The 24,899-nt window shown below is 44.8% G+C and overlaps 1 protein-coding gene across 2 annotated transcripts; it reads right to left on the bottom strand.

Moving 5' to 3' along the window:
* Nucleotides 1-1,150: 1,150 nt before the first annotated feature.
* On the bottom strand, nt 1,151-17,685 carry LOC123504653 (sphingosine-1-phosphate lyase-like). Of its 2 annotated transcripts, none has more exons than XM_045255385.1 (13): nt 17,607-17,685; nt 7,363-7,470; nt 7,026-7,124; nt 6,147-6,266; nt 5,259-5,470; nt 4,598-4,759; nt 4,400-4,474; nt 3,849-4,058; nt 3,528-3,663; nt 3,122-3,224; nt 2,740-2,886; nt 2,381-2,498; nt 1,151-2,145 (listed from the first exon to the last, which is right to left on the bottom strand). In XM_045255385.1, exons 1-13 carry the CDS (start codon nt 17,668-17,670, stop codon nt 2,038-2,040), a joined length of 1,662 nt encoding a protein of 553 aa, XP_045111320.1. In that variant the 5' UTR covers nt 17,671-17,685; the 3' UTR covers nt 1,151-2,037. The 2 variants fall into 2 exon arrangements, with proteins under 2 accessions (XP_045111320.1, XP_045111321.1); XM_045255386.1 differs by lacking the exon at nt 17,607-17,685 and adding an exon at nt 10,067-10,232.
* Nucleotides 17,686-24,899: the final 7,214 nt, after the last annotated feature.

Raw genomic sequence — 24,899 nt, 5'->3', positions numbered from 1 at the left:
AATTTAAACAGATAATTAATGACACAATTTTAAAGCTATTTCAAAATCTTTACTAATTATTAACGGGACCTACACACCAACATCAGTTCATGAGTTTGAGCAGAGGTTTTGAGATGGTTCGAGATTAGGATGTCCTGATAATTTCTCTCTCGCTGCCTCTATATTACACTCTACACTTCCTAACAATCATGCAGTCACTTGTCTCCCTTTAAACCTTGATTATTCTATAGTCTATTAGTCGCGCAATCACCTCGTGGCGCAATAAATAAAATCTTCATTTCCCTGACTGGACGTGCGAAACCCGTAGTAACAGTATGCCTTTTTTCTCCCTTCAATTGTCTAACCAGAGATGGCTGTTGCATCTACCAAGGGAGATCTATACATTGTTTCTCTCTCTCTCTCTCTCTCTCTCTCTCTCTCTCTCTCTCTCTCTCTCTCTCTCTCTCTCTTAACTTAAGGGTTAATTTAATAACTTATATGTGAAGAGTGTGTCAATGAAAGGAACACACACACACACACACACATGTAGAGACAGTAGCGCTGGATGGATCATGGGTGTGTTCCTGAGACATTGCACCACCTCCATGGCTACAGTCTGAACGTTTCCGTGAATCACTAACATAATATTAACAGAAGATAGAAGCAACACTTACCTACATATGCAGCTGGTGTATGTACAGTTTGTCCGTTAGAATCGAACCGAACAAACACCATTGCAGATCCATGCGGGTGAATGCACCGCCAACAACAAGGAAGGGGTAATGAGCAATGAACATTGTGACCTATTAATGCGATAACTTTGTGATCATTATATCACAATTTTACTCATATAGTTATTGCTGCTTTCAAAGATTCACTGACGTACACTATGCTATTATCTTTACATTATCTTTTACTTTTAACAAACATATATTTTTTTTTTATTGTTGTCTTCAAGTAATTATAAAAGGCAATAAAGCAACATTTTCGAAGATAATTCAAAGCAGTAGTGACGACGAAGTTGTGAAGCTGTGCAGCCTACCACCGCTAGGCTTCCAGACAAGGCTAGGCTCGAGCTGTTTGAAATTCTCTCTCTCTCTCTCTCTCTCTCTCTCTCTCTCTCTCTCTCTCTCTCTCTCTCTCTCTCTCTTGGGGATAGTAAGTTTCGATGTTGTTATCTTTGCAGTCTATATTTTAATGTTTGATCATAGGTTTTCCCCGGTCAAGGATGCAGAAATTATCACGTTATGATGGTTCGCCAGCCACACCCAGTAGCTTTTACATAACAGATTGAAGAACAACATTGAGGATTAAGGTCTGCATTCTGTATAATATGAATGTAAATAAATTGATAAAAAGAATATATCAAGAGAATATTTGCTTTTGGATCGAACCTTGGATATAAATACTTATCTATTATTTTTTCCGTATAACTCATATTGTAAATATACTTTCACTGCTAAACAGTTACATATATCCTTCATTCATTTATATATTACATGCCATGAAAAAAAAGAACCTTCTAAACATTATTTCATCTGTAAACGTACAAGCATTTTTTTTTTTTTTTCCTTCATGTGAAGAGTTTAATGAGGAGAGGCGATCGTAAAGCTCCATGCGAGGTAAGCAAACAACAATGGACACAGCTGCAAGGATCCGTATTCAGAAACGCTCTACTCTCTCACCCCGACTATTTTCAAAAGCCACAAAAATGATTAGCGGAGTTTTCAAAGGTGTTTCTCCACTTAATAATGCAAAAATATTGTCAATCTGCCTCTAGAAACGTAAAAATACCTTAAAAAAAACTTGAGTAAATTTGAATAAGGCCTTTTGAAATAGTGGAGGTGAAGCACACAAGTGTTTGAGAATACGAGCCCAGCTGACACCATGTAATGTTCTGTGACCTTAAGGCTTGGAGGAAACTTTACAATAGCTAGCTACTGAGGCTTTAGAAATACCTGCGCTGCCTTGCCTAGTGGGACGGGGGTAATGATTAATGGGTATACCCTGACTTCCTCTTGTTGTCTGAGTATCACTGGCTACAGATGGGTCGCTGGTTCAGGCTGGGTCCGGTAGAGTGTCATAGTAACACTGAAGGAACAATTTGGCAGCCTCGCCCACCAGTGCCTTGTCCGGGATGGCCGCCGCCGTGCCATATACCTTGCCCTGTGGGTGTGGGCGGGGCAGAGGATCGTGGTGAGAGAAGAGTGGTAGTGGTGGTGGTGGAAGATAACTACTGCTGCTTGAAAGAGCCAAACGTTGCTGGCTTAAGATTACTGCTAAAGTTTGCTTGTCAGTTATATAGAAGCAGGCAGGACGGAGGAAGTACAATGGTTAATGTTAAAGCAGAGAGAGAGAGAGAGAGAGAGAGAGAGAGAGAGAGAGAGAGAGAGAGACTTACAACGCCTTTGAGAGTAGAAGGGTTGTTCTTAATCTCTGTTATCGCCTCCTTCAGGTCGTGCACCAAGCCGTCAACGAAGGCGTCATTGGCGTGCAGGCCGGTGAGACACACGTGCAGGCTGAAGGAGAGGCAGGAGTAAGGGAAAGAGGAACTAAGACAGACTGAGAGAACAACATTGTGCAAATGAAAATAAAACACAGCGATATAAATAAACGTCATTCCCTGGGGCAGTTCATGTGATTAAGCTTTTCAATAGGAATTCATCTCTTCATTTTAATCCAGTATCTAATTACGAGGAAAAATACAACAGCCCACTCATTCCAACACTCATCCCCATACATAGATGTAGGTCGTCTTACCCCGGCGGGTATTGCAAGAAGTTGAGGTGCCAGCCCCGGCCAGAGAGCACGTCCCCGACCTTGAGAATATCCACCTCAGTAGTGTTAAAGGCGACAATGGAGGTGAGGGGATCCCCGAATATCTCCACCCCGGGCACCTCTTTCATCCTGAGAGAGAGAGAGAGAGAGAGAGAGAGAGAGAGAGAGAGAGAGAGAGAGAGAGAGAGAGAGAGAGAGAGAGAGAGAGAGAGAGAGAGAGAGAGAGAGAGAGAGAGAGAGAGAGAGAGAGAGAGAGAGAGAGAGAGAGAGAGAGAGAGAGAGAGAGAGATACATGCATATTGGTATATAAGGAAGGTATAGGACAGCAAGTGACAGGAGACCACTGGTTCAGAGGATGACTCACCGTTGAGTTAGCTTCCTGGCGGTGGCTATGATGGCCTTGGTGGTGTTGGTGTAGCCCTGGAAGCCGATGTACAACAGCGAGGCCCAGCACACAGCCACCAGCCCTGCAGAGGCACCACACGTGACAGGAACACTCGGGGCCCTCCCTTCCCTACACTCCGCCTCCCTGCCCACCACTAAGTGTACCCTGACATGAATGAAGAGTTCAGCATGATGCATAGACCAGTACAGGAGGAACAGCCAGATAAATGAAGACACCAAGGTGAATAGACAGATAGGTAAATTTGCATCGGTAATAGTGGGACACATACACAGAGAAAGGTGAATATAGACAGAGACAAACTGGGAGCTGTAATGATGAGAGGGGCCGCCGCCAAGCCAACCACACGCCCCTGGCCAGCACTCACCGCCTGCCCTGGAGCCCGGTATGCTGTGGGTGGCGTAGATGCCACCGGGCCAGTTCGGGGTCACGAAGTACTGGTGGTGGAGGTAGTCGTTGCTGCGGTACATCAGCACGCTGGATCCCTTAGGCGCCTGTCCGTACTGGTGACAGAGGGGATGGGCGCAGGTGTGTGTCATTACATTAAAGGCATTGTTTATGTGACTTTGCATAGTATTGGTTTCTCTATTATGATTTCAAACCAAATAGGAGTTTTATTTGCTACTTTCAGAGCAGATGAGACCAACAAAGACGTTTTCTAATGGTGTGCCGGCGCCGTTCTACTCACCTTGTGTGTGTCGGCGGAGATACTGGTGACGCCCGGCACCTGAAAATCGAAGGGCGGCACAGGATATCCCGCAGCCTTCATGAAGGGCAGGAGGAAGCCGCCCATGCAGCAGTCCACGTGCACGGGTATGTTTTTGTCTTTCCCCAACGACGCCACGCCCTCTACATCGTCAATGATGCCATGAGGATATTGCGGCGCTGAGGCCACCAGCTGTCAGCAGGGCGAGGATTCTTTTAGACAAATCCTTCTTAACCCCTTCAGTACTGGGACACATTTTTACCGTGGAATTTATATAAAATTAGGCCATTTTATTGACATTAGGAAAGGTCTACGGAGGTCAGAAGATTAACAGCCAGAGTCTTCACTATTTTAATCTCCACATAAGCTGAAGTTGTATAAGATTACCAAATAGTAACCAGAATGAATATGAAAACGTGTCATGGTATTGAAGGGATTAAAGTCACAAATCTGTCGTCTACACACACACACACACACACACACTCTCTCTCTCTCTCTCTCTCTCTCTCTCTCTCTCTCTCTCTATTTCTCACCATAACAGTATTAGAGGTGATGGCCCGTCGCATGGCCCTCAGATCCACCTTGCACGTCACTGGGTCCATGTCCACCTGGGAAAAGTGTAGCATCTTTAACGTACAACTGTTGGTTTATCAATGGTATATAGGCATTAAGAGAACATAGAGCGGTATGACACTATTCGCTCACTACAACACAGGTATCTTCTCACTAACCTTCCGCAGCTTAACGTCGAGCAAGCTGGCCCCCTTGTCGAAGCCTGCATGAGCTGTGTAGCAAAGAACAATCTCAGGTTCAGTGATGCCCTTGACTTCTCGACTCCAGTCCCGCGCCGCCTTCATAGCCAGCAACAGACTCTCAGACCCGCCTGTTGTCATCTGGGGCACGGCAGGGGAGCCATGTGAGCTACAGCGCCTATATATGCATTACGTGACGCACTCTTCAAATGCCCCCACACTAAGGTTCTCCTGGGTCGTTTCTAAAGCAGACTCCTAGTCACTCACTGCTTCCCTCATCATAACACTTTCATCACCACACACACACACACACACACACACACACACACACACACACACACGTGGAACATTCAACAAACCACTAAAGAATTTCCATCAATCACCACGTTCATTATTGCTTATATAGTATTTTTGAGTCTTCCTCTCAGCATACACGTTTGTTCCCTTCCTCTTTCACAATAACAACAGCAACAACAACACGAACAACAACAGTTATACCAACAGCAACAACAACAACAACAACAACAACAACAACAACAACAACAACAACAACAACAACAACAACAACAACAACAACAACAACAACAACAACAACAACAACAACAACAACAATACGAACAACAACAACAAGGTCACTCACGCAGCCGCAGGCGTCCTTGTCACCTTGGAAGAGGTCAAGCGTCATTTTCACTATCTCAGCCTCCATCTTACGCACTCCAGGAAAGATGTCGGAGTGTAGAGGATTGGAGAGAGCGTAGCGTCTGTATATATCCGTCAGGAGCTGCGTGAATGCATCGTCCTTGCCGCTAAAGGCTCCTCCGGATAAACGACCTTCCTTCCAGTCATATTTACCTGGCATCGACAACACAAGAGTGAACACATGTAACAAGAGAGCGTAGCGTGAGTATCGCAACACCCCTCACTGAGAGTCATACGTGAAGACAGCATCAGAGACACCTTATTAAGCTTATAGTAGACTCCAAAATGGCACAGCTACCGCCGTCACCACGTGTGATCACCGCCTCAGTACAATAACGACGGCAGCATTATATACATGAAAAAAACACGATCCCATGTTATTTTTCTGTAATGAAATAGTCATGCAAACACTACAGGAAAAGCATGATGACACCAAAAGCTGTATTCATTTTGCTTTTATTTACTCAAGCTGATGGCCAGGGAGGCACTGAGAGCACTGGCCATTCAAGCAGAGGAGGCATCGATACTCCATCCACTCCATCCACAGGCGCGGCATGGGGGAAAGTGCTCCCCTTCGGCGATAATCAGAATGATGTCGTGACTGTTGATATTGTGCACGTCACTGACTCACACCCATACATACACACACACACACACACACACACACACACACACACACACACACACACACACACACACACACACACACAGTATATAGTTGAGGGAGAAAACGCAACAGCAACAACAAACATCAGTCAGTGAACGGAAGAGCGGTGATGCAACAAGGTGGTCAGCTGAAGTAGAAGTGGTGCACAACATCCGGACTCACCCATGGCCAGCACCTTAGTGGCGGCAGTGATCACCTCCTCACTAGACCAGCCGACCGGGGGTAGGGTGTGCAGGGGCGCCACGCTATCGTCCTTCACTTCAAACATGCTCTTTTCGATTTCTGCAACAAGGAATGTGGAGGATATTGATAATACAGGTGACGGAGGCACGGATCGCCACACAGAGGCAGGTGGCCAGCACGTGGCGCGATGACCCCGGCCTTCCCTGTGACATCATGGCCCACATCTCACATCACCCACGCCTTGTATACAGTAACTACCAGCTTTATTACGTCTTCTGTGTACCGATTCATTATTGATCTATCAAATGACTTACTTCTTATCTATGCAATCATTCATTTATTCATTCATTTACTAGCAAGGAACAACGAAGGCACGGAAGCAGTACTGGAGACCACCAGGTGTTCCCAGACAGACAACATAAAGAAGTCTGACGTGTGACTCATCCACTCCCCCGCTGTGTCGCCCTCATGCCTGACTCAGCGCCCCTCTGCCAAGGGGCGGGGATGGCAACACACGTCCTCAAACACTACACCGTCTCACTACCTCACTTGAGTGTTTGGAGCAGCGGCATTAGGCTAGCGATCATTACTGATTCTCACTCAACACTCATTGCAGCAACACAACTCAGGTGAGCTCAACTTGACATGCTAGTTCCTAAAGAAAAAAAGAAAAAAAAAAGCTCATGCGTAGTCTCACTGAATAAGAGTTTATGATTTATGTAATAATAGGTAGGAAGACACTCTTTTCTACGTCTGACGTGATGGACAGCGCGAAGCCTGCCATAAAGCGTCGTCCCGTCCTGCAGGAACGAAGTGTGAATGAGCCGTGATGTGTAATCCAGCCGTGGCGTGACTCACCTTTCCTCGCCTGTTCCAGCTGCCGGTTGATCCTCCCCTCGATGGCCGGGATACAGCGCAGCGTGCGGAACACCCACGCCCGGCTTGACTTCAACACGTCTGCGGGAGGGCGAGAGAGAGAGAGAGAGAGAGAGAGAGAGAGAGAGAGAGAGAGAGAGAGAGAGAGGAGAGGCAGCGGGAAGAAGACAGGAGAAAGACAAGGAATAGCTTTATAGTGACACCAAAGCAAATAGTACATTATATAGGTATATGAATGCCAAAAGTGTGTGTGGGTGTGTGTGTGTGTGTGTGTGTGTGTGTGTGTGTGTGTGTGTGTGTGTGTGTGTGTGTGCCTCACCTTGTCGATTGCGCCATAGGTTCAGTAGGGCAAGGGACCCCAGCGTCACTCCGGTCGTCACCACAATCAGTAGCCACGGCTCTACATCCTCCGCCAACTCCTCCACGTCTGCAAGGGAAAGCAAGGAAAATCTGTTTGTCTCTCTCTCTCTCTCTCTCTCTCTCTCTCTCTCTCTCTCTCTCTCTCTCTCTCTCTCTCTCTCTCTCACACACACACACACACACACACACACACACGAAATGATAATCACATAAGCATTGATCAAGTCAGACAAACCCGTTTAGCTCTTTTCTTTTCACCAAAACCAATCTTAACGTAGAACTGTTCGCGTTGATCACTACAGGACGAAGCCCATAGAATAGATAGATACTAGATAGATAGATAGGTAGGTAGATAGGTAAGTAGGTAGGTAAGTAGATATATAGAGAGTTTATTCACCACAGTGCACAGGAAAATCGGTCTTAATAGTATCCAGAAACAATTATAACCCATTATAAAAACTGGTAAATAAAAACTAAAACCACCAAAAATATCCTGTAGTCTAAAGAAAAGAAAACAACAACTAAGTATAAAGTCGGCGTAAGTGCCAGGAAACATATAATAGTTACATTATTTATACAAATGTAAGATATTATGAACGATTTTGCAAGATTCATCAGGTGCATGTCTCACGTCGATTGTCTTAAAACAGGTAACACGATTCCTGCCTCACGGGATCACAGTTTCAAGGTGAAGATAAAAACTAGTAACAAAAGCGCATTACAACGAGGACCTCAATGCATCAACCAGGCGATTCGTGCAAGGCGACAGTGTTCAGTGTTGTGTTTACGTGCGAACAGTGCAGGCAATATTTGTTAGGTAGATGAAAGACGTGCACTGCTTTCATGGTATAGATTATGTACAACTTATGATCCTGGTCTTGCTTTTAGTACTAGAATGAATAAATAAATGCATAAGTAAATAGATAAATTAATGTCTGTTAAGATTACGTAAAAAGAAAAAAAAGAAAAAAAATGGGCTGGTTTCTTTTGAGTTGAGTTGCTGCATCTTCCGTTAACACTTGTTTAAAAAAGCAACAGTAATCCATATCTTGGTGGTAATATTAAACAGCCTCAAGGTTTAGATACTTATATGAATAATAAAAAAAAGACAGGCAGGTTTTTTTTTCTTCTAATTAATGCACGATGTCGCTTGTGGGTGTTTGTCTGAGGCAGCAAGTGTCTCGTCCCTTCCCCCCGTCCCTCACAGACCACACGTCGCCACCCCTGACAGGTAATGTGAGTGTTATTATGCGATGACGTGCTGTTAGCTTGCCATAGAAGACCTTGTTGCTATTAACATTACCCACACTGTGCCTGCCTGGGGAATGCTGTGACTCCCACTCTGCCTTGCTACACAAGCATTGTCTGTGCTGCTCTTCTGATATTCTGTACTTGTTACGGTACAAACGTTTCATGTATGTGTAGTTTATATGAACGTAAAGATAAACAAAGAAACAAAGATGATTAAATCAATGAATACACAAACAAGCAAGTAAACAGCCAAACAAATAGAAAAAAGGATATATAGATAAATGAGTGAATGAGTGAATGAATGAATGAATGAACAAGTGCATCAATCATTCTACTTTGGTTATATGATAAAGAAATAAAGAAAGCAAAATACAGTTTCACCCAACCAAATGTGTAAAATATAACTCGTCCTATTTTCTAATGATCTAAACAGTGAATTATCTTATTCCTGAAAAGAATTGAAAATAAGAATACGTATATAAATAAATCGTTTCCGTGGTATGCAGCTCCTCCCCACAATGATATCAACGGATTCGTGACCACCAATGAATAATAAACTTTAAACTCACAACAATAATCAACTAGACCAGTGTATTGGTGACGCCCCAGCCCCAGGACAGCGCAATCAGCAGGAGACTAACAGTTTCCTGGAAGATTTAGTTCTGAAACGCTCTTCGCTATCTCAATCAATATCAGGTTTCATGCAGTAAATGGCTCGTTTGTGTTTTTTCAAAGCTCAAAGTCCCGGTTCTTGCTTGAGTCGCCAAGGTGAAAGGGAAAACGCAGAGAGACACGACTCGGAGAAGTGGTCCAATAAAATCAAAGAAAAAATAATCTATTCATGTAAGATTCATGTGAATGATTAAGAAATAGGAAATGCATCATGAATTGTTTATCTATTGAAACAAACAAAAATAAAAAAATAACGCAATCAAGTGTGACCTCCTCTTAAAAATTAGATCAGGGTATAATTTGACCAAAATTTGCTGTAAACAGATTCACTCGCGGTAATGTGCATTGCTTACTTTAACAGACTTGAAGCATTTGTGAGAGTGTTTTAAAGAGGAAATATTTAGCCTCTGTAATATACGTTAGGAGAGAAGCTGTCAACTTTTGAGGTGGGACGGAGAGAGAGGAGAAATAAATCTCTCCTTGTGATTGGAGATTATAAGAGTTATCAGTATACACATGATCGCGCGTGCACATGCACTCACTAGCTGAGAAAATTGACTGGAAAAAGTAAGCAACCAATAAATAAATATAAATAAATAAAAAAAGAGATTACCACCACCACTGCCACCACCAACAACAACAACAATAACATAACAAAAGCAGCAACAACAACAACAGCAACAACAACAACAACAACAACAACAAACCCCAACAACATGAACAACAGGAGAAACACCCACGGTTAAGATATTCCCTTAGAGCATCCATGGCTTGTGTCCCGGCCGGCAGCTGCAGATGGAAGGGCGGTGTGGGAAGGGCGGAAGGCAACAGAGAGAAAACCTGGAGGCGATGAGGTGTACACGACGCCCTGCCGCCACTCGGGTCACGGGCAGACTGTTCCCCGTCCCTCCCTCCCTCCCTGCGTCCCGCCTCCCCTAGCTCATTGCTATAGTGCCCATGAGCTACCTCACATCCCCACCCCTCCTCACCACCACCACTGCCTTCTCCTCCTTCTCCTCCTCCCATCCTCCCCCCCTTGATTAACTGATAACGTGGTTTTATAAGAGAGAGAGAGAGAGAGAGAGAGAGAGAGAGAGAGAGAGAGAGAGAGAGAGAGTGTTACATAGATTTGATTACACCATAAACTCCATTCAATTAGTCTTATCACTGTTAGAGCCTGTTTTTCTTCTTCTCTCATAATCACTTATATATTTGAAGATTTTTATATTACAGTCACAGTGCTTTAAGTAATTCTGTAGAAGACGAATTTGACTTGTGTTTCTCTCTCTCTCTCTCTCTCTCTCTCTCTCTCTCTCTCTCTCTCTCTCTCAGTATCCTTTTTTCCGCTGCCTGTCAGTTAGCGAAGTAAGACATCACCAAAGCCATTAAGTGTTTCCTAACCCCAGCACCACACAACCCCCTTGCCCTCGCCTCCTGTCAACAGCTCTTCCCTTACCCACTCACTGGAGGCTTGACTCAACACACTAGAGTTCATATCTTTCTACATGCTGACGCGGCCTCTATCGTGATCATTGTAAACCTAGAAGCAATTATAGCCTCGCTCCCTCCTCCTTCACTACCGCCACCTCCTTTGCCTCCTCCTCCTCCTCCTCCTCCTCGTCAGCGTCAAGGCAACCATTCCTCTACTGTGCATTATAGGCATCCTTGCGTCACATCTTACGTCACATCCTCGCGGTACATCCTGAGCCACCTATACTTTAGTTGACGAATTGATAAACACACCATAGTAATGAAAGACAGTGAGTTATCTAAGGAGTAATTTACTTGTTACTGTGCCAGAAGAGAAAAGAAATTTGGTGGAGGATGTGTTACGTGAGAAATATGTTATATGTTTTTTTTTTTTTTTCCTTTTATTTGTTCATTTTGGAGGGGTGTTATCAGAGTTATCTCGTATTAGGTGCAAATGAGTAATCAAATAGATAAGTCGCCATATAAAAAGTAGGATTCATGTTGAACTTTCCTTACATTTTAAAGTGAATAGTTAGGTAAGATGAACAGAAGAACTGAAAAGATGGATCATAAAAGATTTATACTCTCTCTCTCTCTCTCTCTCTCTCATCTCCTAACGCTGAAACAATAACTATATTCAAGGTTTTTTGGGCGGACATGTAAGTGTGTCTTGGTGCCGCGTGCAGTGGTGATAAAGAGCCAGCCAGCCACAACGCTATCAATGCTGACTACCTGCATCCGTCAACTCACCACCACGTACTGACCACCTTAGCAGTTAAGAGGCAGCTCCTTACTGTCTGTCTCAGTGAGGGTATCAGGCCAAGACTTTCACATCAGTGTCAACGGGGTCATATGACAAGTCTTTTATTTCTTTTTTTTTCTTATTATTTTTCATTTCGTAAGTGTAATATTATATCGCACCATGAATATATGAGTACTTGCATGGAAAAGCAGACATGAGGAGAGAGAGAGAGAGAGAGAGAGAGAGAGAGAGAGAGAGAGAGAGACGTGGGTTGGTGGTGTGTTCCAGTTACTAAACTCTATAATAACTCGTCACCAACAAACAGGACGTAAGGATAATTAAGAGAACTTCTATATATAACGCGTGTAGACAACGTGCGGCGCCGGTATGTATGGACAGCGCCACGAGAAGGAACACTACACTCAGGCAAATAACAGAAACAAGACGTGCATGCAAGACCCAATTTGTCATTACGATGTGAGCGCCTCCTTAGGTTTCATAGATTAGATTAAGTTTCATTTCTCTTAGTTTGAGAAAAGTCAAGGTACTAATAATGTTGGACTTTAGCTTTTTTAGGATGTGTTAGGTAAGGTTGGGTTTTATTTTTTTGTTCGTTAAAGGAAGGTTATGTTCAGTTAGGTTGGGTCTTTCCTGTATTCGTTTTTTTTTTTTATCTATGCAAGAAGGAAACTAGCCAAGGGCATAAAAAGGATTGAAAAAATGCCGACTTAAAATGCTAGTTCCTTTAAAGATTGATGAAGAATTAGCCAAAATTCAGAGACAAATGTCTTGAAACCTCCTTCTTAAAAGAGTTGTGTTTAGATTCGTTAGATTTGCGTTATGCACGGTACATCCCTCCGTCACTCACTCCGAAGACGAGTATCACCAATGATAATATATTCTCAGAACTGTCTGAACAACATAACACGGCTGCAGTCACAATAGGGCCCGAGCAGGGGCCAACACTACCAGGCACATTATCACTCCTAGGCAGGCGAAACAGATATTGGTGGACATTTCCTGGCGAGGATTCACAGACAGAAACTTTCTGGTAACTATTCTAAGGATTAAATTTTCAGCTGATCATATTTTGGTAGGATGGCCGTTGGCACCAGACCTAATTAACCCGTTCAGTACTAGAAAGCATTTTTATCATGAGTTTTGGGAATGATTTAGACGGTTTTATTTACATTAGGAAGGGTTTACGGAGGCCAGAAGATTAATGGACAGAGTCTTCATTATCTTAATCCCCACATGAGTTTCTGAAGCTGTATGAAATCACCAAATAGTAAGCAGAATAAATATAGAAACACGTCATGGTACTGAAGGGGTTTAGTGGAATAACTAGCGGTAATGTGTTGTTCGTAGGTGGCAAAAGTGCGGAGTCTGGAATAGTCTACCAGGTGTGAGGACATTCTATAGTGTATTAGGGTCATGAGGCCCACCTGTGATATCCGGATAACCACATTGTAGCTATTACGTACTGTATTGTGGTGCCTATATTGTAGGTTTTCCCAGACACCCTTCCTTCACCAGACTGTATAATGACACAACAACACCAGAGAGTGAGCTGTGAGCTGTCATTAATTAACACTGATTCGGCTCTCAGATGACACCTGCAGGACTATCACTGAGTTCATAAATCATCTTTAATACACCTCACGGGCGGAGTCACCTGGCGCCGCTACAATCCATGCACTGAAGTAATTTTTTTTTTTTTTTTTTTTTTTAAAGAGCAAGTGATAGTTTGTTGAGATGTTGATCGCTTCAAGACTGAATTATACATGCAATCAATGATATATATGGGTATTCCTGAAAGCACAACCACAACAGAGACTGAGATTGTTTGTACAAAGGCTGTCCTCCTGAAGCGCACACACACACACACACACACACACACACACACACACACACACACACACACACACACACACACACACACACACACACACACACACACACATAGCTGCACGCATCCTGCACGCTGCATTGTTTATCTGCCCACCACTATACTACCAATACAATAGCGATGTAGTAAAAACGACATCATTTCTACACGGCTATGTTTGTGGTTGCTCGCTGCACAAAGACAGGAAGCTAGTTCACAGCTTATTGATTAAACACCATAGAGGCGTCTTTGCCATCCACTTGTGACTGGTATTATTAGAAGGGTTAAGTCATGTGGTTTGGCAAACTTTTGAACAAATCCAACTTTCTATTAGCTGTAGATTTGTTAACTATCACCTTATGTTAACAAGATGCTGTACTAGTTTTGTGAATACACTGCTGCTCTCTGGCACAAGATTCATCAACCACTATAACAATGCTTCACTGGCAAACCAACTCCTCTTTATCTCTGAGTCGTTAAGTAGAGTTGCATGATGATGATGATGATAATAATGATGATAACAATAATAATAATAAGAACAACAACAACAACAACAACAACAACAACAACAACAACAACAACAACAACAACAACAACAGGAACAAGAACAAGAACAATAATAATAATAATAATATTATAATTATAATAATAACAACAACAACTGATATACAGTTATACACCAGCTGGTGTATAACTGCATATTGAGTGGCTATAGGAAGGGAACATGGTAAGGCAGTAACGCTCATCTCATAGAGTTCGCCAGTGTGTGACTGTCTTCAATAACGGTTAGGCAACAGTCACCTACAGAAACAAGACGACTAACACTCATTCGCTCCTCTCGCATCACCTTCGCCTCTCATCCTCTCTGCTTAGTTCACTCTTGCCTGCATGTACTCAACTGTACGTTCATTTCCTGTACTCATTGCGTTTTCATCTAATTTTTTCCCTTTATTTCGTTCTTGTGTGTGTGTGTGTGTGTGTGTGTGTGTGTGTGTGTGTGTGTGTGTGTGTGTGTGTGTGTGTGTGAGTGGGTGGGTGGGTGTGGATATTTATGTATAATCTTTTCCAGCAGCTGCGAGCCACACTCCAAGACCGTAGATTTAACATGGCAGCTTTTACGACGGCGTCCTTACTCTAGTGATGAATAGTTCCATTAAAATTATCTTTATGGTTCCTGTGGATGCTTTGAGGTCTTCAAAGTACGCTCTTGTCGTGAAAGGATATATAGACTAGGGCTTTGTGGCTCCCAGTAGTGGTCGCCAGAGTGTACTGTACCACTCCGTCTTAGGCGCCCTCTGTTACACCCATCCTGCATGTCTTCCTTCTGCTGTAGCACACGGCGTCGAAATCCATACCAGAGTTCGTGCGAATGTCCTTGAGAAACTGCAGAGAGCAGCGTTACCGTCTTAATTGCTCTCTGTAAAACTACAGAGTCTCATCAGCACGTTGGGTTCACGGGGGAGAATGGAACACTTGTCAGGGTCCACTACACTTGTTGAAAAGACTGGGCAGCTTCACAGAATTACCCATAAGGATGTGCGGACAGTATGTCTTTATGATGGGGACAACACTCACTCACACACACACACACACACACACACACACACACACACACACACACACACACACACATAGATTATATTCAGTGCCGTCTCTCCTCTTTTAATGCATAGGTGACCTTAGAGATGATTAGGATATTCTCTCTGACTTTAGAATTCTGCCTCGCATTGTCAGTGAACGAAACACCGGGAAAGCCTCCTCCTTGCTAGACACTCATGCATTTCCAGGCACGACCGAGGTGACCAGCAGACGACCGAGGTGACCAGACACAAATACGATATACTAAGACCTGTATTCTGAAGCTACATGGGATTGGCTATTTTTTACGTTTCTAGCACAGATTAACAAAATGTCTACATCATTAACAGGATAAACACTCTTAAGAACTCCACCAATCATCTCTGTGGCCTTAGGAAAACAGTAGTGGTAAGAGACCGATGTTCTTTTGAATATGAGAGAGTATACACTGGTAAGCTTTGGTGGATACTCAAGTCTCAATCAAGAGGTTCTGTATGTGTAGCTATGTTGTTCACCGTAAATGTGCTTAGTGAAGACTGTCCCTCTAGCTGTTAACAGTGGCTCTTTTATTCAATTATCCTTACATTGTCGTTGAACATCTATGAACTGCCCCTCTCTCTCACACACACTTACTCACGCTGCCCTGTACATACTCGTAGCCTGGATTTGTTTCTCCCAGACAAAGATAACAAGGCAGTATCGCTACCTGAATGGAGGGCGTGTTGAGAGAGAGAGAGAGAGAGAGAGAGAGAGAGAGAGAGCAACCATACCCCACCCGACCCCACCCAACCCTAACCCAGCCCCGGTATTAGGCCGCTGGTATCAGTCTCCTTATCTGTCACAGCTGCCCTTGCCCCTTGTCGTGTTGGGTGAGGGTGACGGGGCATAATGGCAATCTCTGTCTTGCATAAAGGACCCAACTAATTATTGTTTTGCCGCTCTAGAGCTCTTCCCACCTTCCACCGCCGCTCCACCAGACCACTTGGCTACTGTTCGATATGTAATCCCAATATGTAATCGTCTCTCTCTCTCTCTCTCTCTCTCTCTCTCTCTCTCTGCCTTGAGTTGCAGTGTTTTGCTGCCATGCGTGCCTGTCTCGCCAGCTTGTAGACTCTTTTCTTACACTGTCGGAACACCTCGATGATGGTGTGACGAGAACAAGAAAGCAGGGACGCCTTTAGTGTTGGAGGTGTCGCTCACTACTTGGCCTGCTTTGTACTGCTTGTTTTCACTTTAGTAATGTTAGTGAGACCCAATCATCTATTGTGTCTCATCTCTTAGTCTGTACAGTAGACCACAGGTTTATAATCTTTTATAAGTTCATGTACCCTTCCAGGAGATTTGCAGTTTTTGAGAACATTATGCACCTTAGCTACTAGAATGATTAACTAAAAATGATAATAAGAAATAAGTAAATGAAAAATAATAATGATAAATAATGATGATAAATGAATGGATATAGAATAAATATGTCATAGTTTTCTTCTAGTTTTAAGCCTAAAAATATAAACAAAAGTATTACACCTCTATCCTAAACATACAAAATAGGCACTCGGTCATAAACAAATGTCATGTAGATGCTAAATGTACAGCGAGATGAAATGCCACGTCTTAATTAAATCCTCGAGTGAAGAGTTGCGCCTTAGTGTAATATATTCAAATGATACATATTGACTCAGTACGTACGTAGTGTTCCATCTATGTACTCCATAACTTCTCAGTACTCATTTGAAAGAAATCCACGTGTCCTTTATGTACATCGTGTACCGTGCACCGTGCACCCAGGGCGGCTGTCACTAGTGTGTAAAGGTGACGAGAAGAAATAGTTGACATGAACCTCGGACCCGTACTAAACATGTGCGTGACCTCCGTGCAGACACTGTCACTGTTACCTAACAGATGGCACCAGAAAACTAATACATACATAGATATGAAATATAAATAAAAAGATAAACGTATAAATAAATAAATGATATTCGATGATTGATATAACGATAACTACCTTTTTTTTTATCTCTTTCTTAGGATACAGAATGGAAAATTGCTAGATTTTCTTTACAGAGACAGGAAATGTATGGATGGATCTGTTCTCTCTAGCACATGATGTCCATTTTCTAAACATTTGGAACCTTGAGAATCCCAGCAACTTTCTTATTGATAGAATATCACATTGCAGGTCACTTCTCAGAATGCAAAGGAACCTCAGGCTGTGGCTAACAGAGGCCCGGGGAGTGGTGGTGCGCGGTATGAGTGGCAATGTTGCAGCAGCTCACCGTGGTGGGCACAGAGAGGTTCGCAGTGCTCACACTCACAACCGTGGGAGTCCGCACTGAGGCGGAATCTTAATTTTGCCATTCCCGCTAAACGGGAGTGTGATACAAAGGTTCCACGTTATGAAAGACGCCTTTCTTTTTGTGGACGATGTACTACTACTTCTTGTAATATTCTCTCTCTCTCTCTCTCTCTCTCTCTCTCTCTCTCTCTCACACACACACGATGTATGGGGGATGGGTGAGTGGGGAGGTGTGCAGGCAGTGGAGGTAGTGTTGTCTAGCACAGCACCGCCGTGAAAGGAATCAGTCACACCTGAAGATTATCTCACCTCGACGTGTCTTGAGGGATTTCCCATCCGTGGTGCCGGATAAGTGTACATAGCGGTCATACATCCATCACCGGGCAGGTGGCTGGCCTGGCTGCGTACGCGGCACACTAGGGCACCCTCATTATAAGAACCTGTCCCTAATGCATCATAACTAATCAATTAATTGCGGTACCTTGATATAAATAAAATATACCAGTGTTCTCCCAGGTGAGACATAACTGTCATCGGTAACAGAGGCACGAGGCATCACGCTTGCCAGACAGGTGCACCGCTTGCAGCACACCACGTGCAACACCACAATGCTGGGCATCCCATGCTGACTTAGAAACTGTTTCACGATGTCAATTGCAGATTATAAAAACTAAAACATAAGATCCTATACGAAAGAAGTTTCCCAACCCTGGTCTTCTTGAAGTACTTGCCATCAACACTGCGACGCCCGTCTGCATGCAGTGAGGATCACAGAGCGTGTGCTCAAAATGTGAATTTACCCATGGCAACGTGTCACATGATGACTTAAATGAAGACTTCTCCGCGTTCACTATTTTCACCGGATGAATGAACGCAGCATGTCCCCCAGAAGGAAAGTGGGCTGAACTAAGTGTGACACTGATCGCCGCTCTAGGTGCCAACAGCCAGCACTGAAGCTTGCAGCGCACACAGCCCAAGCCTTTCATCGCCCCGCCATAAAGTCTGCTTTAAAACAATCCCCACGCACCTGCAAGGGACCGCGTCGGGAAGGAAGAGCCAGCCCACTCAAAACACGGCCACGGAGATAAAAAAAAAAAAAAAAAAACAAGCAGTGGCAGAGCAATAGCCCCGAGGCACACACACACACACACACACACACACACACACACACATGGCCCAGGTGAGAAGCCTCGTGGCCACACACACGCCTCCCCTCACCCCACGGTCCACGCCCTATGTGCTGGCCGTCGCTTATCTGTTCCTTGGCTGCACCTCGTTGCTTCAGGCCGCGTCCCGATGAGGGATGAGAAAATGGCGGCGACGATAAGGTGAGGTTTTCTGGGAAGTAACAGACACACAAACATACAGACAAGTGGACCTTACCTTTCCACCCTGTTCCTCTTTCCAGCCCATGCACATTCCTCAAGGCCCCATTTACCTGTGTGTGTGTGTGTGTGTGTGTGTGTGTGTGTGTGCTGGTCTCATTAGCAGCGCAGAGCCGTGCATCCATCCATCCATCCATCCATCCAGGGTGACCCGCTTGTCTATATCTTATCAACATACTCACTAAACGCTGGGGATTGAATTTTCTTTGTTCTCCTTTTGTGTGTGTGTGTGTGTGTGTGTGTGTGTGTGTGTGTGTGTGTGTGTGTGTGTGTGTGTGTGTGTGTGTGCCACGTAGGATACTCATATTCACTTGAGTGTTAGTGAGAGGAGGTAAACATAATACTAGCAATAATACTATGCCATTATCATCACCACGACTACCACTGTACCAGCACCATCATTACTGCGTGGGTGTGAGTCGCCATCACATGCAACGCAGCGAAAGGGAGTAGGAGGAACAGGAGAGACAGAGAAGGAAACAAGAAAGAGGATAACGGATAAAGAGTAGCGGTAGAGTGTGGAGAGGAGCAAGACAGGACGGGACGGGAAGGGAGGGCGAAGGGAGGCAAAGGTACTATACAGCCGGTACTTACAGACGCACAGACATATACAACATACGGTGAGTGTCGGGAGGCGAGGAGTTGAGCCAGCCAAGGTATATTTATGGATTCCTCACACCTGCTGATACGAGAGGCGCGGCCGGTGGGACTGGTTAACGGGTAGAGCTATTGTCTAAACTCTAAAGTGATGACGGCGGTGGTGGTGGTAGAAGTAGAAGTAGTAATAGTAATAGGAGATGCAGTAGTTGTTGTAGTGGTAGTAGATTGACGTCCACTTTTCAACACTTTTCTTGAGGTGAAGGGCAATGAACTGTTATGAAAGACCAAACAGGACTCATCGCACGGTTGTTGTTGCATATAAGGACGGATGTCGTGTTGTTCTGGGGAAAAAGGAGAAAACGAAAAAAAAAAAAAAATGGCAGTGGTAGCAACAGCAGCACCACCAACACCATCATACAGCTTGAAGTTAGTAGTAGTAGTAGTAGTAGTAGTAGTAGTAGTAGTAGTAGCAATTTAGATGTCACACACACACACACACACACACACACACACACACCGGCCTACGCAGATCCAGCAACATGCGTACACATTAACTGAGCTGAAATATAAACAGAGAGAGAGAGAGAGAGAGAGAGAGAGACGCAGTATAAACCATTTGCTATCACTATGTAGTTCAGTTCCATCATGGCGCTGCTCCACCACCATCACCACCACTACCAATACCACCACCACCACCACCGCCACTTCACCTTCACCACCCGACCGAGCGAAAGAATCACAACAACATTAACAATACCAACGATGAAAAGCAATGGGAAGGGAAGCAAAGAAACGGGAACAATAAATCGTTACGTGTGTGTGTGCGTGTGTGTGTGTTTGTGAGTGTGTTTTAATAAATTTCAGCAAACAGCATTCCCAGCCAGCCCTCAATGACGCGTTAGTTTGCCAAATATCAGCTGCCGCCCGCTCCCTACGCATTTGCTTCTACTCTCTTTCTTCTGGATGTTTGTGAACGAGATAACTAACTTACATTTTCGCTAGTTCGCAATCTTTTCCATGTATTTTCTTTTCATATCCTTTTTTTTCCGCATCGTTTATTGTCTGGATGGAGAAAACCGCTGGCGAGTTTCTCCTTGAAATAGGATATCCATTTTAACTTTAAAAACGCGCGACATTGATCTCTATGGGCGGGATGATTGTCTTATATCCGTGACGTCACACAGTCTTCTCACGCTCTCGCCCAATAAGAACCCGGTTATTGTGACGTCACGTGCCTGCCTTCCTCTTTTCTGCCTGTCTCTCTCTCTCTCTCTCTCTCTCAGACGATAAGACAAGACGTGGTGAGGGCCGCGTCACAAATCCTTACCAGGCTACATCCGGCCAAGCCAAGCCCTAGGTCTCCTCATCACACCATCTCAGCCTCCCATGGGATGTGAATGGCGCTGGGCGTTACTCCTGCATTATCATACTTTTCGACTTTTGCAGCTCCAGTGACGGCTTGTCCGCCAACGTGCTGAATCGAGACTCCCGATGAATAATGTAAATGAGGCAGCCAGTCAGCAGGAGGAGCGGTAGCAACAACAACAATAACAACAAGGGGAGCAGCAGTAGTGGCGGAGGCGGTAGCATCGGCGGCAGGGACATTGCTCCGGAGAACGTCACAGGGTACAAATATGTTGACGAACTTATGGCAATATGGCGACATTTGATAATTCTCTCTCTCTCTCTCTCTCTCTCTCTCTCTCATTAGAAATTTTCTCCTCTACCCGAAGCTTCCGGCACAATAGGACACCCCTCCTCCCTCCCTCCCCTAAACCAGGCCTGCTTCATTCCCTTCCCCCTACAAATCCCACACACCCTCCCTCCCTTCCTTCCTTCTTTCCTCCCTACCCTACCCTCCGCCCTGCTACCTACCACACACCGCGAAGCCGCCGCCGCCGCTGCTACCACCACCACCACCGCCGCCACCGCCTCCGCCGCCGTGCACACATTAGCATCGGGAGGAAGACAGAGCCGGAGCGATGGAACACGGCAATCAGCATACCACCAGCCCCGATACAGCGACTTCCTGAAATAAAAACACGGCACATGACAGCAATGATATGATCGGCACGGTTGAGACTTTGTTCCAGCCAGCGGAGGGAGCTATGAAGGGGGAGGCCAGCGAGGGGCGGGTTCTCGGAGCAGTCGTGAGAGAGTGGTAACAGGGGCGCCTTATTCCCTATAGATTCGCATACAGCATTAAAATCACTTCGGCCCGGAGGCAAGGGAAGGTAGAAGGGGGGAAGGAGGAAAGGGGGAAGGTGAGTCTGTTTCAGGGAGCAGAGAAGGGAAGGAAGGAGGGGGATAATAATATCTAAAGTGGGGCGGCCGGTATAGGGAGGAAGTGAGGGGAGGGAAGGAGGGAGGTAAAGAAGGGATGGATGGAGAAGAGAAGCAGTTGGAAGGTAAGCAGATAACGAAGTACGCGTATATATATACATACATTCATACATACATACTACTTATTTATACCTGACACTTGGCAACACAGCAACACATACACACATACACACACACACACTTAACCACTATCTCCGTGCACCAGTTCTCTCATCACCAATCTATACTACCACCACCATCACCACCGCCACTACGACCCTACCTACTATAACTACCACCATTGCCACTACTACCACCACCACCACCTCCACTACCTCAGGGTCAGGGAGGGGAGGCAGGCTAACCGTCCCGTCACAAAGTACTACAGGACAACGCCAACCAACACCCGGTCCTACTCCCCACCACACACACACACACACACACACACCTCTACTTTGTCCCTCTCTGCCCCTGCCTCTCTCTCTCTCTCTCTCTCTCTCTCTCTCTCTCTCGTAGTTCCCATAGCCACTCTTTTCTCCTGTTGTCTCCTACACTCACACACACACACACGTTCTTTTTTAATATTTTACAACAACTGCTACTACTACTACTACTACTGCCACTACTACTACTACTACTACTACTACTACTACTACTACTACTACTACTACTACTACTACTACTACTACCACCACTACTACTATAATACTACTGCTACTATTACTACTACTACTACTACTACTACTACTACTACTACTACTACTACTATTACTACTTATGTATAAAAGTAGGCAGAACGCTTGAAATGGTGGGGTCTGTGCGTTGATGCTCCCCGCAGAGTCTCCAGGGACGGGAACAGAGACCGGAGGGAGGAAGAAAGGAAAGGAAAGGACAGAGGGCTATTTGGGTGAGCTTAGAGATGTTCCAAAATGTTAAAATTCCACCAGGAGGAGCGTGGGGAGGTAGAAGAGCTCATCCGTGGCACCTGCCGGCAATATTTACGATTGGGGGCCTGTGAATGCTGCGGTGTCTAGTTAGCTGAATCAATACATAGGTGTCGACTCCCTCAGAGCATCATTAGTTAAAGCGTAATGAGCACGATGGCGGAAGGTGCGGCGGAATGTGCTGGTGTGAGTTGGTAAAGCAGTATTGGGTGCTGGCCGTCGCTCACTGTGGGCCGAGCGTACGTCAGGGATGTGGAGTGCGGGGGAGAGCAACGGCCAGGCACGTGTCGGTCAAGGGTGTTTGTCTACGGTCACCCTTCCCCAATGCCTGGCCGGGTGTCTCATATTACTGCAGGTGTGTTAGGAAGAAAGCAGGTCAGTAGAAACGTATATGTACTTCAGGCTCAGCACCATCGACATTTTTAGAGGGAGTATTGACAAAACAACTTTTATCTTATCTCTTCTCTTTTCTCGTTATCCAGAGCACCGCGCTGGTCGCCAATAGATAGCGAGGTTGTGTGGCAGTCTTGAGGTTATGCTTGGGCCAGAGGGCGGGGGCCGGGTGGGGGGGTATCGGGGAGTGCACAAAGGGGGCGTCACCCACAGGATGCTTGACTTGAGTATAACTATGAATATAGCATTGTTTTTCGTTTTTTAACCCCTTCAGTATCATGACGTGTTTCCATATTAATTCTGATTACTATTTGGTGATTTTGTACAGCTTCAAAAATTTGTATGTGGGTTAGAATAGTGAAGACTCTGCCCATTAATCTTTTGACTGTTCGTTCACAATTCCCAAGATAAAAATGTATCCCAGTAGTGAAGGGGTTTAACATGGGCAATCCTAACTATGCTTCTATATCATCGGTCAATACACAGCCTAGCATCTCCCTCATGACGTTGGAAATTTACTGAGCCGTCTGCGTACCTTCTGTCACTCACTGCTTGGCTTTCCTTCTCTCTTTTGGGAGAAACATCCTATAAGTACTACACTGAGTACACTCCAAATCCCAGTCATGAAACACCTCTTTCCTCCTGCCCGCCTCCCCTTTGAGGTAAGAGCGGCAGTCAGTGCTCCCGGCGCCTTGTTAGCTAGACGTGGCTGCTCATTTGATGTAATCTGAGGTCAGGTCAGGTCTCGGGGTGCCGCAGGAAGTGTTTATTATAACAGTGCTTTTATTACGCTCACACTCTCTTAGCCGAATTAGTGTTATGATAATGCCTGTTGCCTCACGTCAGCCGACCGCAAACATTATCAGTGCTGTTATTACTATTATTATTGTTATTATTATTATTATTATTATTATTATTATTATTATTATTATTATTATTGTTGTTGTTGTTGTTTAAGTTGTTTCTGTCGTTAGCATTATTGTTGTTATCATTCTTATTATTATCATAATTATTATTGTTGTTTTTACTATTCTTATTAAGTATTATCATCATCACCACCACCATCATCTCCATCACTATCATCATTACTATGAGCAAATAAATTCCCCCTTCCAGTCCCCGTCATTCCGCATCTTACCCTTTCCCTGGACGTCTGCCTGGCCAACATATACTCAAATATAGATAGTTTTCCCTCCTTGGTGGCAGCACCCTTTGTGTGGTGGTCCACACCTAAACGACGTGGGAAATGCCTTCAAAACTTTTTTTCTTTCTTTCGAGAGAGAGAGATTCTTTAGTTCCCATTCACCAGACTATAATATCTTCCTTATACCAAACGTTACTTAATCCCTTAAGCCCTTAAAGGTAGAGCCATCTGGTACTGCTTCCCGCCCAGCATTGGAGTAACAGTTCCTCGGACAAACAGGACGAGAATGATGGTCGCTTGTGACCTTGCTTTCCTCACACGGACTCGACAAGACTGGTTGGAAAACATATTTTTACGGTTTAAATTACATCTTGAATGGCAGTTGGCTTTGACGTTGAGGCAGGCTGATGCCGTTATGATGTCTAGCCTGGAACACGTAATGTGTAGGGTGTCAGATCTAAACAAATATTTGTACCCAGCTTGCTGAAAAGCACTGGTCTATATTTTACTGTTACATGTAGCATACTCTCCCTAAGTACGAGTATGTACTACAGCTTGCCGTGTGTCGCAGCGCCCTAAGTCCCATGTCTCGCATACATGTAGGGCGTGGGTCTGGTGGTGTGAGCATGGCGGCAGCATGAGAGGGCAGTGCGATGAATGAATAATAGTGCGCACAAGGGACCTTCAGCATGTTGTGTGAGTTAGCCGGAGATGCGATGCAGCTGTATCGAGGGGTGGTGGTGAGCGGCTGCGGCAAGCAGGGACCGGGGCGGGGCAGGAGGGGAAGGGAAGCAAGAGGAAGGGGAAAGAGGGT

The sequence above is a fragment of the Portunus trituberculatus genome, chromosome 16, assembly GCF_017591435.1.
Source record: "Portunus trituberculatus isolate SZX2019 chromosome 16, ASM1759143v1, whole genome shotgun sequence".
NCBI classification, from domain to species: Eukaryota; Metazoa; Arthropoda; class Malacostraca; order Decapoda; family Portunidae; genus Portunus; species Portunus trituberculatus.
Note: the sequence above shows the minus strand (reverse complement) of the source record. Positions and strands in the feature narration are given on the sequence as shown.